The sequence below is a fragment of the Protopterus annectens genome, chromosome 1.part0 (assembly GCF_019279795.1).
Source record: "Protopterus annectens isolate FY-2018-M chromosome 1.part0, PAN1.0, whole genome shotgun sequence".
In the NCBI taxonomy this organism is placed as follows: Eukaryota; Metazoa; Chordata; order Ceratodontiformes; family Protopteridae; genus Protopterus; species Protopterus annectens.
In genome coordinates, this window is record NC_056725.1 from 1,765,426,881 (window position 1) to 1,765,444,066 (window position 17,186).

Sequence of the window (17,186 nt, forward strand, 5' to 3'; positions counted from 1 at the left end):
TTGATATAGGGTGGTTCATTCGACCTATTGGAGTGAACCAGTTTTAGTCAGGGTTTGCACTTAGAATTTCCTGTGGATTACTAATATATATATTTTTTTATTTACTTGTGATCTGCGAGTCCTGGTTTTGTTTTGTTTTTTTTTTTTGGCTTCAAACACTATTGCTTGGACATTCAGCGGTGTATTTTATGGAAGGGCCCAATTTATTGATTGGTATCACCATAATTTGACCTTTATGCTTTGGACTTTTGTGAACTATTGTCTTAGGAATGAAGGAGACGTAGCATTGCTCCCACAATATTGGTACTATATTGGTCCAAATAATTGTTAGCAGGAGCAAGGGCTATTATTGTCTCTTCATTTAGGAATGGTCATCTATTTCATGGATTGCTACAATCACAATTAGACCTTTATGTTTTAGACGTTTCTAAATTACTCATTTTGGTAAGAAGGGAACATAGCATTGCTCCAGAAATATTGGTATAAAGGTCTTAATAATAGCATGATTGTTTGCAAAGGGTGAGCAAGGGCTATTATTGTCCCTTTTTTTCAGACATAGTTGTGAAAGGTGCTATTTTTTAATTTGGCATCATTGCGGTAGAATTATTCTTGTCCAAATGGTCAATTTAAGTTTTTTTGTCTGATATTTTTGGCGTATTATTTTTGGTAGATTTCCATTGGACTTCACTTATATGCACTGCTTTTGGTCAATTATAATGTTCTCCTCCTTTTCTAGGGGAGAATTTTTTTAGTGCTTACCCCACCAGAAGTCACAGATCTGGTTCAATAATTATTTTTCATCTACAGGTCATACTACTTGCAGTATGAATATGGAACTAACTAAAATTCTCAAGGGTGGGTCTATATCAGATGAACGAAAAATCAGTTAATTGAATACGTAATGGAAACGTCACGGAAATTGAAAACGGAATTGTGGGAGGCTGTGCCCCCCCCCCCCACTAAATATATATTCTAACTCCGAGATCGCACTACAGTGAGGAAAGGGCAAATACCCTAATCCTCACTGTACAGAGTCCCCACAGTACCGTTTTCGATGTCAGTGAAGCTTCAATCATTACATATTCGATGAATGGATTTTTTTGTTCATCTGCTATAGACCCATCAAGGGTTTGTCAAGCTTAAGGTCCAGCTAGGCTGGTTGTGACCACATCCCCTCTTGGTCAGGTGGGGGGTGTGTGTGGAAATGTGAATAGGTTTCAAGGTAGGATCTGACTTAACAAAAGAAATGACAGGTAGGATAGGATGTAGGTCCCCCTAACAAAGGTATTACTGATAGGGATCGGTCCTGATAGGTCCCAATGCTTTTAGCTTATAGCTCCCGAGCTGTCTGCTTACATAGCTTTGATCCATTGAGGCACCACCTTTGTGATGGGAGTGATCCCCAGGATGCCCATGCACCTTTTGGGTACATATCCTGTACTGTTGCTGTATGCCAGCAGTGGGTTTTATGGGTGTAGTGTGAGTTCTTGTAGGAAGTTAGAGCTTCATGGTAGTTTTCTTCCGTCTGGTCCCATTGATGCTGTGTTTGGGCTTCTGGTCCCAGGCTCTTACCTGAGCATTTTGGAGAGGAGGAGCTTCTGGGATAGCATCTGCTGGGATAGATATTTGCCCTTTTAGTAGATTTCGGCCTTTTTTGGTGCTGAAGGGGGGGATGTGATGTCTGTGGTGGGGTTGTTTTTATGTTTTTGACCATGGTCTGAGCATGTCATTTTGACTAATTCTGGTTCCTAACATAACTAAAGAAAGCCTTGTGATTGTCCTTAGTGTCCTATGCAATTTCCTTGCCTTCTATTTTTTTTTTTCAACGATTTTTTTGAGAGTTTTTTTTTTTGCTAATACCATTTTTGATGCCTTTTTTTCAGGATTTTTTTTTTTTTTTGGGTTTGTTCTATCATTCCTTAGCTTAGTTTTGTTCTATTATGTAGTTTGTTTTGGAGACCTAAAGACAGGACAGGGCTTTCTTTGTTTTATTTTTGCTTTTATTTGGGATTCCATTCCATCCTCCATGCATTGAAGATTCCGTGAAAGGGCGGATTGTCTGGTGCCCATCTACCATTTTCCACAGTATTTTTCTGAGCGGGGGGAAGGATGGAACCGGAGGTTGACGGTTTGATTTTAGAAGTTTTTTTTCACTGTTTCTTTCTTTGCTGTTGGGGTCGGAATGAATATCTAGTATGAGATTAGTTTATGATTTATTTTTACCCTAGTGGGATGATTTACCCCCTGGTCTGGTGGGCTGGTCCTATGTTGGTGTGATGACTGTGGTCAGAGTCCCCTTTCCCCTCTTGTGGGAGTGGCAACAAGTTGTTCCATTGAGTTTATGAGTTTATAAATTCCTTTGGGATAAGGATTTTTGGAGGTAGAGTAATGCCCCCAGTCTATGTCAGGGTTAGTGGGGTAGAAGTAGTCATAATATGAGAGACCTTTTGGAACCTTCATATTTTCAGTCCAGAGTTTGGGAGGTTCCTGGTGGGGTTCCTGGGTTTGGGAGGAGTGGTCAGTAGCAGGAAGTTGGGGAAGGCAGTTTTTAGACTGTTAGGATGGCCCTGATGCTGGTGGCTGCCAACTTTGTGGTGTGCCAGATTATCTTTTGTGTGGTATATCTTTGACCTCCTCAAGTTTCCGGGCCAAAAACACGGTCAATGGTTTGGGGCCAAAAAGTGCTGGTATACATATAGCCTAGTAGTGCTGGCGTCTCTCTGGCCTTGCACAGGTCCAGATATGTTACTTTGATGAGAGTTTTGATTTTGATGTGAAGTTTGTTTGAATAGACATCTCTTAGTTTACACTACTAGTAGTTTAGTTTATTACTCCTTAGTTTCTCTCGGGTGGCCTTTGATTTTGCCTTAATGGCACTTAACTGGGTTAAACAGCCTAAAAAGGGCATCCAAAAACCCAGGCATCCAGGGTGCAAGCCGTCCCAGGTTGCGCAAGTGGAGCCCTCTAAGCGGCACATCATCCCAGGTCGAGCATATCATCCCAGGCAGACAGGCCACCAATTAAGCCAGAGTTTGTGAAATACGATCTTGTCTGTCATCAATTGTCATCATTCTTCTCATGTTGGCATCATTCTTGGTGAGGGGTCATATAAGCCTGGGCTGGCATACAGAGAGAGAGCCTCCATATGTCTCTCTTCAGAGGAGTCCTTCATGTCTCCCATCTCATCAGTCACCCCACATTCACGCATCCCTGGTGACTGAACTTGCATGTCACCTTGGAGTGACTGGAGTGGCTTGAGTGCTTGTATGTAGTAGGGACAGGCAGCTCACCGTGACTCCTCTTCTCCTTGTTCAGCCTGGTGAGGGACATCAGACATCATCAGTGTGCCTTTAGATAGAGTCACCTATCACAAGTGGTGTGTTGCTTGTTAAGGGCTGCTGTGACTATTGACACTGTGGCTGTGTGAGTTATGTGTTGCGTTGAGTTTTGTTTTGCGTTGTTGCTTTTTGTGCTTTGCGGTTGCTGCTTGTTGCTGGCTTTATATTTTTTTTTTAGAGAGCCTTTTGTTTTTTGTTTTGTGTGTTTATGTGTTTGGTTTGCTGTAGTATGTCTGTGTGTGTAGAACAATTGTAGTGAGTGTGGTTTCTTTCTCCTACTCCTCCTGGCCAGTAGTAGTTGAGAGAGCTTAGCCTCCAGTTTGGCTATATGGTTGCATCTCTCACATGTGTTGGAATTTGTTGGGAGGAGGAGAGGGTTGTCTGTGTACATGAGGCAGTTGCTGATAAGGATGATTTGGGTATCTTTGGTTTGAGCTTAGATGTCCATACATCTCAAGGGTCTCTTCCTATTGCATTAGAAGCTACCTGTGAGGCTCATTTTCAGAACCTAACCAAACGTATGAAATCTTTAAGAACTAATATTTGGCATGCCAAACTATTTAAGGCTTATTTAGCCAAAAACATGGCCCATGGGGGTAGAGGGTTCGCCTTCAACCTTTAGTGGCCAGAATTGATGGTGAACTTACGGAACAACGGGTAGCAGCTTAACAGCAGGCATCTATGAGTTTTGTGAAAGTATTATTAGCATATTATGAAAGAGTCATTGAATCAGACATGTTGGAAATCACTGGGCTATGTGAAACCACCAAAAAGTTCAAGGGGCCATCAGTGTTTCAAACTTGTCTTGAAAATTAAACAAGGATTTGGTCAATCTCGAACAATATTTGAAGTCCAAAAAGATGAGGAAATTTCAAAGGGACCTAGCAGATTATGATAAGGGGATACAATTCTCCAGTAATAACAAACAGGTTAGGTTCAATGATCCACCTAGAAAAGCAGGCAAATGAAAGAGACCTAGATTTATTTTGAAAAGAACACTAAATTCCAGTTCTAATTATGAGACCTCTGGGGATGAATCATCATCTGTAACTGATCTCGATATACAGCATCCCAGGGACTCACCTGTACCTAAAAAAGCCACCCCTTTAGACAACAGCAGGTTGGGGGGGGTAGGAAACACACAAGAAATAGGAAATATGGATGTCATGTTGAATTAATGACTGAAAAATAACTCAGAACAATGTCTTGAATATTTCAAATGTATCACTGTCTGATATACAAATAAAGATACTAAATAAGGGATTCAATTTTATTCCTGTTTTTTTTGTTTCTGAAGACTGGCTTGCTCAAGATGTTATGGCATTTTGCAGATTACTGAATTTAAGAATGGTTTATAAGGATTCTGATAATAAGACACGTGATGACAGGTTTCAGTATCACAGATCTAAGTTTACACCCCTCATGCATCCCAATGTTCTTATGTTTCAAACTGCTGTTCTGAAGGATTTACATTATAGTTCTAGGGAATATGTATGTAAAGCCAATAATCTTTCAAAGATTGAACAAGCAGCTTTACGAAAATTGGTTGACAATAAGGACTTGGTCATCTTACCTGCAGATAGGGGGGGGCACAGTGGAGGTCATGAACTGGAAACAATACAATGGTGAAGCCATGAGACAACTGGGTGACGGACGTTACTATATGAACATGCCCCTTGATCCTACTCAGAAATTTAAGAAAGAAATTGATCCATTTTTGTCCCTAGCTAGGGAGAAAGGTATTATCTTGCACCATGATTTGCAACAGTTAATGGTCTCTGATCCTATAAATCAATACATTTATTACCTCCCTAAGGTACAGAAAGATCCGAATTACCCACTGGTAGACCTATTGTTTCAGGTAGGGGTTCCATCATGGAACCCCTATCCCAATTTTTAACCTTGCAGTTACAATCTTTGCTTAAGTGGGTATGCTCCAGACTTCATGACAACACTGAGTTTCTCCAAATTATTGCTGATGCACAATTGGAACCTGGTTGGCTACTCTGTACCCTAGATGTGCCGGCCCTATATACGAATATACCACACTGGGCGGGTCTGGATGCCTTCGAGTATTGGTTAAACAGGTCAGAACTTTACTCCCCAGGAATAAATACTCTTATTATCAGGCTTGCTGAACACATACTCACTAAGAATGTTTTTTGCTATCATGACCAATATTTTTGGCATACCAAGGGGACTGCCATGGGGGCATCATTTGCCTCCATCTATGCAGATTTATTCATGGAATATGTTGAGGAGTTCATAATTTATGATAGTTCCCATAACATTTACTTAAATGAAATTAACATCTGGAGGAGGTTCTTGGATGATTGCTGGATGGTATGGAGATCGGATGAGAGTTACTTGAAAGAATTTGTAAGTTACCTTAATGAAAACAAGTGGGGTGTCCAATTTACTGCCAGTTACCATTCCCATAGGATCATTTTTTTTGGATGTATTGATCACTAGGAATGCCTATCATACCCTAGGCACACAGGTATACAGGAAATACCCCAATATAATTCCCTTCTCCATGCCTCCAGCTTTCATCCACCTCACATCTGCACGAACATACCTAAGTCCCAATTTCTTAGAATGAAACGTATTTGTTCCATGCCAGATAGTTATGTTTGTTATAGGGATGATCTCATCACCATATTTAGGGACAGAGGTTACCCAATGGGTTACGTCTTCAGGCTAGCAACACTGTCTCCAAATTAGACAGGCATGATACTTTACAATATAAACAACAAGGAACTAACAAACATTCAGTCATCCGCCTTGTAACCACTTATGGTGGGAACACAGACACTTTACTTAATATAGTTCAGAGACATTGGAACATATTAAGGGCGGATGATTATTTTTCTACCATTCTGAGGGACAGGTGCTCATTTTCATTTCGTAGGGGGAGGAACATTGGGTCCCAGCTGAGTGACTATAAGCATATTAACCAGCATTCGGGTGACTGGACAACAGACCATAGCTGGAGACTTATTAACAGGTTGTGTACCTTGTGGTCACTGTACCCACTGCAAGGCTATTAATAAAACTAGGGATTTTTCCAGTAGTAATACGGGCAATGTTTTCAAAATTCCCTTTTTTGCAAATTGTGGGACAGATTGGCTTGTTTATTTAGCAATCTGTACTTGTCATGCCTTCTACATTGGACAGACGTCCAGACCCCTTAGGATTCGGATTTCAGAACATCTTAGTAGGATCAGAAACAAAAAACTTAGTAATGCATTATATAAGCATACTACTAAACATCCCAATGCTACATTTAGATTTACAGTCATTGATAAAACCGTGGGAAACAGGGCTAATAAAGCTGGATGGCATAGCCTTTTGGATTCAAAAGAAAGGAAATGGATAATTAAATTAGGTGCATTATTTGCACCTGGATTGAATGAACATTTGTAAGGAAGCAATGATTGTTCAGCACTCATTTATGTGTTTGTTATTTAAGGCACTACATTTTTTGCATGACTTTCAACACTGAAGAAGGCTAAAATTTATTGGAGCCGAAACCGGTCTGTTCTTTGTGCTTTACTACAACCCAATAAAGTAGTACAGCTTGTCATCATCTGCTGACTGTTTGTTGATTGATTGATTACATTTTGGTTTGAGCCATGCAGTTGCCGTACGGGCAGGAAACTACTTTGATTTGTTTAGTTTAATATGCCTTGAGAAGCTTGGAATGCCATACGTTGGTCTAAAGGAGTTTCATACTCTTATTTAGTTTGAGAAACTGTGCTTTCCGTGTATTTTCTAGGACCAAATCCTCTGGCCCATTTTGACTGATGGTATTACCAAGGCCAAAAATGGCCAAATCATCCCTATCAGAGGATAAACCCTGTAGCAGGTTAGTAAGGTCCATTGGTAGTTAATAATCAGCACAAATAAATGCTATTTTTTCTCTGTTCTAACACCAGGAGTCGGAAATATGAGTCTCCCAATTGGGATGATCAGATCGCCTAAACTTGGTCCAATGGTCAGGATAAAGTCATATACTGTTATTTTTATCATATATTTTGATGCTATACAAACAACTCTTGTGGGGGTCCAACTCAAGGGATGTTTTCCCTGTGGCCATTGCACTCACTGCAGAAAGGTGATAAAGACATGCCAGTTCAGCAGCAAGAATACTGGGCAGGTATTTGATATTTTCTTTTTTGCTGTCAGACTGACTGGGTGATATATTTGGCTACTTGTAGCTGCTCTGCATTTTATGTGGGACAAACGTCCAGGCCCTTAAAATTTAGAATCTCTAAACATTTAAGTGACATCAGACACAAGAAACTCATGAATGCTTTATAAAAACACACTGGGATACATAAGAATGCATCCTTCGCTTTTACTGTGATTGATAGAATTATTGGACAGAGAACAAATAAATCAGGTTGGCAACAGATATTAAATAATAAAGAAAATAAATGGATCATCAAACTGGGGCACTGTTTTCACCAGTGCTTAATGAATACCTTTAAGTGGTATGGTTAATTGAATAATTAATTTACTAAGTTGGAGCTTCATTTAATGTTTAGCTATAAAAAGGAGAAGAAGTGAATGTTTTTACTGCACTGAAGAAGGCTTTGTATTTTACAGGCAAAACTGGTCTGTTTGGTCTCCTTTTCATGCCTTTGAGTTATTAAATGTTTATGCTGCAGTCTGCTGGCTCTCATTTTTTCATCAGTATAGGAGGTACCATTCTGCTGTAGCTCAGAGAAAATCTTGGTATTGCCATGAAGATTCTTTATATAACTATAGAAGGCCTTGTGTTTTTTTTTTAATATCTGCTGCGTCTGTTTTCATAGCTAGCTTTAGAGTATTTGATGAGGGATCTCAACTTTTTGTTGAGGCTGATAAGGGAGTTTTTCCAGTCTTGGGACTTCGCCTTATTCCGCATCAGTTTCCTCCTTCTGTTGTAGAGTTTGTTTATGACAGGGGACCACCAGATTGGCTTCCTTTTTTTGGAGGAGAGGGTTTTGTTTCTATTGGGTATGGCAAGATCCATGCATTAGTTTATGTGTTCGTACAGTGCATTGGTGTATGATTCGGCGGTCATGTAACTATTGTCCATTTGCTTGGGTGCTGAGAAAGTTAGCCACCTCTGTTTTTAGGAACGCAGAGTTAGCTTTGGAGAAGTTTTTCATGGTAGTTACCTCTGCAGGGGGATGGGAGGGATGTGGATTTCCAAGGTGATTAGTTTGTGGTCAGATCTAACCAGGGAGGAGTTGACTGTTGGTGTAGAGCAGCCGTCGCCCATGTTAGTAATGACCAGGTTAAAGATGTTGCTACCTCTAGTGGAGGTAAGAACAAGCTGGTCCAGGGCATTGGAATTAATGAATTCCAGGAAATGTTGGGCAAGTGTATTGGTACATGAGTAATTTTCCAAGTTAATGGTACATGAGTAGTTTTCCAAGTTAATGGAGAGGTAGTTGAAGTCGCTCAGTATGAGAGCATTAGGGTGGTGCCTAATATTATCCAGGGTGCTTAGGAACTTGGAATGTGAGTCTTGGGACATAGTTGGGGACCTGTAGCAGGCTATGACCTGAATCGCTGTCTTATGCAATGTTAGTTGCACCTGAAGTATCTCTGATGCGTTATGTTGGGCTAAGAGTCTGGAGGTGTGCACATCCTTTATGAATATGGAAACACCACCACCTTTGGAGCTTCAGTGCAAGTTCTGGGGCCAAAAGGTGTGGAATGAGTTTTAGCCTGGTAGTGCAGGCATGCTTTCTGCTGCCTTAAACCAGGTCTCTGTTACAGCACAAATGTCGATGATCTCCATTTTAAGGAGTGCTTCAAGCGAGTGCATTTTGAGATTTAGACTTCTAACATTGAGCAGCATGACTGTCAGATTGCATCTGTAGGTGTTACAGTGGTAATTTGGTCTTTGGAACACTGCCTAAAAAAGGCACTATAGGGGTGGCAAGAGCCTTGGCCAGTATCCGAAAGCCCAGGGGTGACAGATGCAGGCCATCTCTGACAAAGCATCGAGGTCTGTCGGTCATGTCATCCCAGGCAGACAAATACTGAATTATCGTAGAATGACACCAGAAACATAATAATTTATTGAAATCAATCATTTTCTGCTTGTACTGTGGTATTATTCTGGGTTATTGTAGGATGCTGCTCAGGGCTAGGGTCATACCCACCTGGGCTACATAGTCCCAGAGCTCCTCCATGTCTCTTTTTATGTAGTCCAGGGAGACACGTCTCAGGTCATTCACACTCACATGTACAATGACAGAGTCATATTTGTACCTGTTGTTGAAGGATTTGAGTGTGTGCATTATGTGGCGGATCCTGGCACCTGACAGGCAACTGCCTGTTACTTTCTCCTTATTAACCCAGTGAGTGGGACATCAGTGTGCCTCACTATCGAGCCACCTATGACTAGTGTGTTGGGCATGCTGTTTTTGCCTTAGGAGCTTTGGTTGAGTGGCACACGTTTAGGAGAGTTATGTGTCTCTTGATTAGTATTGTGTTGTGGTGGTCAAGTGCTTGTCTGCCTTGGAAGTCTCTGCTGTTTGGGTAGGTTTTCATTGAGAGCCTCCTTGAAGTTAGGTATGTGGTTTGTGTTTTTATATGAAGGTAGTGCTGGAGTGTGTTCTGGAGGGCTATGTGTTCATTGTGGTATGGTGCAAGTGTTGACCTTCTCCTCTTGATCAGCTCTTCCGGTCTTGGCTGGAGAGTGGATGGCTTCCAATTTGGACATATTAGTGCATCTTTCACAAGTATGAATGTTGGGAGTTAAGAGGAGAGGGTTGTTGGTGTACATGAGGCAGTTGCTCGGTGGGAGTGGTAAGCCCTAGGTAGCCTATCTACCACAAGAGGAGTGGTGTCTGGCCCAGAAATTGTAGTTTATTGGCCATTTGAGCAGTTTTTCCATATCTTTCAACTTTCTGGTTTAAAAGCCTGCATTTGCACTTATTTCCCACATTTCCTATAACTAGTCTAGTCCAGGTACAGATTTGCTGTATCCAGGACTGTTTGTAAGCTTCTGACCCCCCAAGCCATTCTGTATCGGAGGGAAGCCTTCTAGGTTGTCAGTGGCAGTGGTAAGCACTATGTAGCCTATCTACCACAAGAGGAGTGGTTTCTGGCTCTAGAAGTGTAGTTTATTGGCCATTTGGGAAGTTTTTCTATCCCTTTCAACTTTCTGTTGCCCATGTTTGCACGCTGTTCAGCACCGCTAAGCTGGAGTAAACTATTACTGGTTCCAGAAAGTCTGCTCTTCAGTTTTTCCCTTAGATCTTGCTAGTTCTCTTCTCTCTTGCACTTTAATTAACTTATTCACCTAGCACTTCATCAGGCTTTTTGTAGCAATTATTGTAGCACACATAAATGCTATCAGCACTATATGTCCTGTAAGGAAACAGCTCCAGTACTTAGCAATGATGACAATCCTTCCTAGCATGTCTAAAGGTCAGTTCCCTGTGCGTCCCCCTATTAACCTGGTGAACTTGGGCATCCTGAGGCAGTGTAGCAACTGTCTGATGTACACAAACAACCCTCTCCTCTTACCTCCCAACACTCAGACTTGTGAGAGATACATTTACATCTCCAAACTGGAAGCTATGCACTCTCCAGCCAAGACCGGAAAAGCTGGCCAAGAGGAGAAGGTCAACACTTGCACCACACCACATGGAACACATAGCCCTCCAGAACACCCACCATGACAGCCCTCACATAAAAACACAAACCACACACCCACCTTCATGGAGGCACTCAATAGAAATCTACCCAAACAGCAGAGATCTCCAAGGCAGAAATGCACTTGACCACCACAACACAGTTCAAACCACAAGACACATAGCCCACCAACACAGTGTGCCCCTCAACCTAACCCCCTAAGGCAAAACAGCTTGCCCAGTACACTAATAATAGGTGAATCAATAGTGAGGCACACTGATGTCCCACTCACTAGGTTGAATAAGGAGAAGGTAACAGTCAGCTGTTTATCAGGTGCCAGAATCCACTACATATCACATGCTACAACTCATTCCACACCTTTTGGCTCCAGAACATGGACTGAAGCTCCAAAGGCAGTGGTGTTTCCATGTTCATAAAGGATATGCACACTTCCAGACTAGTAGTCCAGCATAATGCATCTGAAATACTTCAGGTACAACTAACATTGGGTAAGACGGTAATTCAAGTCATAGACAGCTGTAGGTCCCCAACCATGTCCCAAGACTCTCACTCCAAGTTCCTAAGCACTTTGGAATCTATTAGGGTTCAAGCCAACATTCTCATACAAGGTGACTTCAACTACTCCTCCATCAACTGGGAAAACTACTCATTCATCAATACACTGGCCCAGCGCTTCCTGGAATTCATCAGTTCCAATGCCCTGGACCAGCTCATTCTTACCCCCACTAGAGGAACCAACATCCTTGACCTGGTTATTACTAACATGGGAAACCATTGCTCTACACCAAAAGTCTATTCCTCCCTCGTTAGATCCGACCACAAACTAATCACCGTGGAAATCCACATCTCACCCAAGGTAACCACCATGAAAAACTTCTCCAAAGCTGACTTTGGGCTCCTAAAAATTAGAGGTAGCTAACTTCACAGCATCCATGCCAGTAGAAAATAGATGCATGACTGCCTAGTCATACACCAATGCATTCTACGAACACATACATAAATGCATGGAACTAGCCATACCCAACAGAACCAAGACGCTCTCCTCCAAAAAAGGAAGACAATCTGGTGGTCCCCTGCCATTAATAAATGCTACAACAGAAGAAAGAAATGGCTGCAGAAAAAGGTGAAGTCCCAAGACTGGAAAAACTATGAAGGCAGAATTGCGGCAGACACTAAAAGCTACCGCAAAGCCTTTTATAGTTATATCAAGAATCTCCACGGGAATACCCAGATTTGCTCCAAGTTACTGCACAATGGTGCCTCCTATACTGAGCCAACATACTAGCTGACAGATTCAGTGCCAGCTTTACCCCCCCCCCCCCAAAGGACCAATCACAATACCGACCAGGCACCCAGCATCACTGCAGCACAGGTTAAAGTTGCATTGTCCAAGGCCAAGAATACAGCTTCTATGGAACCCGACAATATCCCTGGCTGTTTTCAACATGAACTACAAAGTGAACTGGCACCACATCTGTGTGCCCTGTTCACTCTCAGCCTCACCTCAGGCTTTGTCCCTACCGAATAGCGCAGTGCTACAGTCATTCCTCTCCATAAAGGGGGAGCGACTACAGATCCTGGGAATTATCACCCCATTAGCCTGACAAGTCTGATATGTAAGGCTATGGAGCGCACCATCATGGACCTAATTAAGAAGGATATCGGGAATCTCCAAACTGTAGATCCCACTCAATTTGGTTTTGTGAAAGGTAGATCATACCTGCTCCACCTGGATGACTTCTTTGAGACAGTCACTAGAGCTCTGGATGAGGGTAAGGCAATTCATACAACCTACCTCGATCTGGCCAAGGCCTTTGATTCCATTCCTCACTCAGGAATCATTGATAAACTCAACAAACTAGGCATCAACCCCTATATCAACAGGTGGGTTGCAAACTGGCTCATAGAACCCACAGTGTGAAAGTAGCGGACTCCAAGTCAGACTGCCAACCAATCATGAGTGGAGTCCCACAGGGTTTGGTCCTGGGTTCTCTCCTGTTTGGCATCTACTTCTCAGACGTCCAGGCCAACACAGAGGGACTCTGGCTGACCAAGTTCACGGATGACTGCAAGCTGGGAGCCATTATTAACTCCCCAAGTGATGCTGACATCCTCCAGAAAGGCCTCACTGAGACCAATGACTGATGTTGAAACCATGGTCTTAAGCTTAATGCCATAAAATGTGTCATCACCCCTTTTGGAAAAAACTCAGTTCCCGCTAATTACCGCATTGATGGGAGCCCACTGAACACTTAAGGTGTTATAAGAGATCTAGGGACACAGGTTGACAGCAACCTCTCCTTTGACCAACATATTGCCACTGTGGTCAGAAAGTCCTTCTGTGTGTCACATCTCATTACCAATGGTTTTGCATCCAGGAAGAAAGAAGTCATCATCTCTCTCTACTCTTCCCTCATTAGACCAATCATTGAGTATAATGCCCCATTTGGCATGTACCTCACTAGACACCTGCAACAGCTGGAGAGGTCACAAAAATACCTTACGAAGAGGATCCTAGGCTTTATGTCCTACATGGACAAACTCAAAAAACTCCAGCTATTCTCTGTCTCATATCATCTACTAAGAGGCAATCTCTGCTTGACTTACAAAGCCATGTCTGACCCAGCCCTGTTAGAAATGCTACATCTAAAGAATTCCCAATCCCCCCGCACCACATGCTCCAGAGACCTCAACCTCATTACCAGAATCAACAGAACATGCTGGAGGGACAGCTTCACAGACTTAGAGACTGCCATGCTCTGGATCTGACCACATGTCATGTCAAGGAGAGCACTTCACTAGCCGTCTTCAAGAGAAATCTTGATGAGTGGATGGGAAATAGAAAGTTCACCCCTGGGATCACTCCAGTGGCTCTACTTGATAGAGGCACTGAGTTCTAATGTCGAGCGGCATGATGCCAGGGTACTTTTCTATGGGCTAGGCTTGTAAAGGCTCCTGGGCCTTTAGCCTAGTACACACCTATGAACCCATGTTGTCCCTTTTAGTATTCCTCACAATAGGGTCTTGGGATCCGACATCGGATCCGATCTGGCCATTCCAAAAGACTGTTGCTTTAAGTCTTGAGTTTTTCCCACCCCCATAATGCCCTGCACCATCCCTAATTCCTCAGATCTCATCTTTTGCCTTCCTGGACAGACGCAATTGCAATATTCTTGAGCTTCTTTAAAAGATAAGTTTAAACTTTTTGTTTAATTTCTTCTAACTTTCTCTTCTATTCATACTCTTATTTCTTTCTTTAACCTCCCCTCCTGACCTAGCTTTTTAGTAGGAAAGTTTCTTCTTCCCAGTCTTGCCTTCTGTATGGCCGTTAGCCCACATTTCTTTCTTTTCCTTTCTCTGTATCAAAAAAAAAAAAACAACAAAAAAAGCTTTCCCAATATCTTTCTTTTGATATTCTTTAGCTGTAGCTGTTTATGATTTTTGCTTTGTATGTGTGTGTGTGTGTGTGTGTATGTGTGTGTGTGTGTGTGTGTGTGTTTGTTTGGTCTGTTAATTTAACAATGTCGGACAAACTTACGGGTTTTAAACAATGCACCTCTTGTGGGCACAAAATTCTGAATTTGTATGCCCACAACAGGTGTGTCTGTTGTTCGGGTGCATCTCACTTAGAACAAGAATGTGAGTTGTGTGTGGAATTCAACCCCTGAGCCTTAGTGGATTGCTGCAACAAAGTAATTTTGAGAGGGCTTTTACCTTCATCTGGAGCTCAGACACCTGGTAAGACCAGCATGTCCAAAGAGCCCAATAAGTGTCCCCCACCAGTTTCCCCAGGTTTTTCAGCTTCGGCTCCTGAAAAAAGACCAAAGCTGTCTGATCCGTCTTCTTTGGATTAAAGAAGGCCTTCCTTACAGCAGAGGAGCTCCTCAGATCCAACGCCTCTGTCATCAGACTTGCCTTCTCCTAGGACCTGACCTGCATTGGATCCTAAGACTTCAGATCCAAAGGTTCTGTTGGATCCAACAGAAGTAGTCTTCAATTGTAGTTCCCCCTCACTGTCCAAACCCTTCTCGGATCCGAAGGTTTCTGATCCGTGGTCTAGGAGCCATACACCAAGGCATGGTAAGTCCCCTTTTCCGGCCAGGTCTTCCAATTCATCAGTTTCTTCCAGGTCCTCCAGGCTTTCCCACTCCGAGATGGACAGGATGATGCTGAGTTTGCTCAAGGCTCAGATTGAGATGGGACTTTTACAGTCTCCAACCCATCTTGAATCTGTGAGAGCCATGTCACCTTTTCTAACAGCTCCTCTTACGATTCTACCAATCAATTTGGAACTCCAGGATCCGGATATGTTGAAAAAAATGTAGATGGAGCCAAGATGGTATTTTCCTTGATTCCGTCAGTGTTCCAGTCTGACTTGGCTCCTAGGCTCTTGGAGCAGGGTGGGTTCTGGGCCTGACTCTGTGGGGATGGTTTCGGCTCCTACTTGGTCAGTTCTGTCTCTTTCCCTCAGGGCTTCGGCTTTCTACAGTTTGGGGGCGGTGTTGTCTGGAGGGTGTGACTCCTGGGTGATCTCTTCCATTTCTCCTGGGATTATTTTGGCCCCAAGGAGGGAGAGAGAGAGATCCCTGGGTTTATCAGCTTTCCAGATGACAGAGAGTCTGATCCCAGTTGTCCTGTCCATGGTCAGGCCATTCAGGAGGTCCTCCAGCCCACCCCTTCCTCTTCCAAGTCCTCCCTTGACTATCCCACAGAGGAGGTACATTGGAAGAGGACATGCAAGAGGAGGCACATAGACTCCTCGTTAGAGTCCTTGACTGAGGATACCAATTTTGATGAGAGAGAAGGATCCCCTCGGTCTCCACCCAATGACATTTCCTTCAGAGATATCCTAGAGATCCTGAAATGAAAGGGTGGATGGTCTTCCCATACTTCTTCTTCTGAGGAGTCAGTATTTCTGGAGGCATTCAGGATGGAACCATCTACTTCCTGGGTCACCCCATCCCTGGATGAGCTTATTGATCTTGTCCTCGGCCAGGCTTGGAAGGATCCAGACACCATGGAACCTATCCCTAAGCATGCCAAAAAGTTTCTCAACCCCCCTGGTGAACAGCCGTCATTGGAGCAAAGGTATTCTAGTGGATGCCAGAATAGTGTCAGCAACCACCAAGAAGGAGCTAGCAGAACAAAGCTCCTCTGTCTGCCCCCCCCCCCCCAAACAAGGAGTCTTTAGACAGAGATAGTAGAGCTATGCTTGTCTTTGCTTCAGCTTGCCCTTGCCCTGAGCTACTACTTGGCACACTTCACATATCTTCAGAGGGACTTGATCAAGGAACTCACCAGTTCTCTTTCAGAGTGTATGTCGGAGGAGCACCTCACCAAGGTATCTCCCCAGCTGTTGACTCTTGCTTCACTGTCCAATTTTTCAATGAAGTTGATTTCAAGTGCTGAAGAAGGGACCTCTGAAGCAGCTGGGTCAGGCATAGCCCTTAGCAGACATGCCCGGTTGCTGCTTTGTGGGTTTGCGGAATCCTTTAAGGCGTCTTTCACCAATGCCCCCTTCGATGGATCAGTTAAGGAAACATTCAAGCAGTGAGCAAAAGGGAAAAATACTGTCTGCTATAGGGATCAAGTTTTCTTCCCCTCAGAAGCCTTCTTCAAGGAACCAGTGTAGTGGGAAGAAAATGTGGTTGAGAAAATCTCAGAGTTTTTCCTGGATGCTAACGAAGATTCCTCATCCAGAGCACTGCCCGGCTCTCCTACTCTGGAGACAGTCAGGAGCAGACTCTTGTTGCAGCCGGATGCCTGGACAAAACTAACAAACAATTCCTGGGTGCTAAATATAATTTCCAGAGGCTACTACATTCTGTTTTTCCTTTCCCCGCCACCTTCAGGAAAGAATCTCCCTGACATTCCACCCAGTCATTGGGAGCAGGCCTTACAAGAAGTTCGAAAACTTCTAGAAAAAAAGAGTCATCCAACAGGTCTCAATTGAACAACAAGGATAAGAAACTTATTCACAGCTCTTTTTGGTGAAAAACGATGGGACCTAAGGCTTATATTAGACCTAAACAAACTCAATTTATATGTCAAGAATTCAGAGTTCCACATTGTGATGGTTCAGTCCATTATGCCGTTGCTGCACCAAGATGATTGAATGTGCTCAATAGATCTCCATGATGCATACCATCATGAAAAGATCGACAGGTGTTGCAGGAGATATCT

The 17,186-nt window shown here is 43.0% G+C and overlaps 1 protein-coding gene across 1 annotated transcript in view; it reads left to right on the forward strand.

Annotated features, from left to right (window-relative positions):
- The first annotated feature begins 4,941 nt into the window (after positions 1-4,941).
- Positions 4,942-17,186, forward strand: part of LOC122805359 (actin, clone 302-like) — a 305,392-nt gene continuing 293,147 nt past the window's right edge. The window contains exon 1 of the mRNA XM_044075487.1: positions 4,942-5,199. Within this exon, the coding sequence (XP_043931422.1) occupies positions 4,942-5,199 (258 nt within the window). The remainder of the gene's footprint in view (positions 5,200-17,186) is intronic.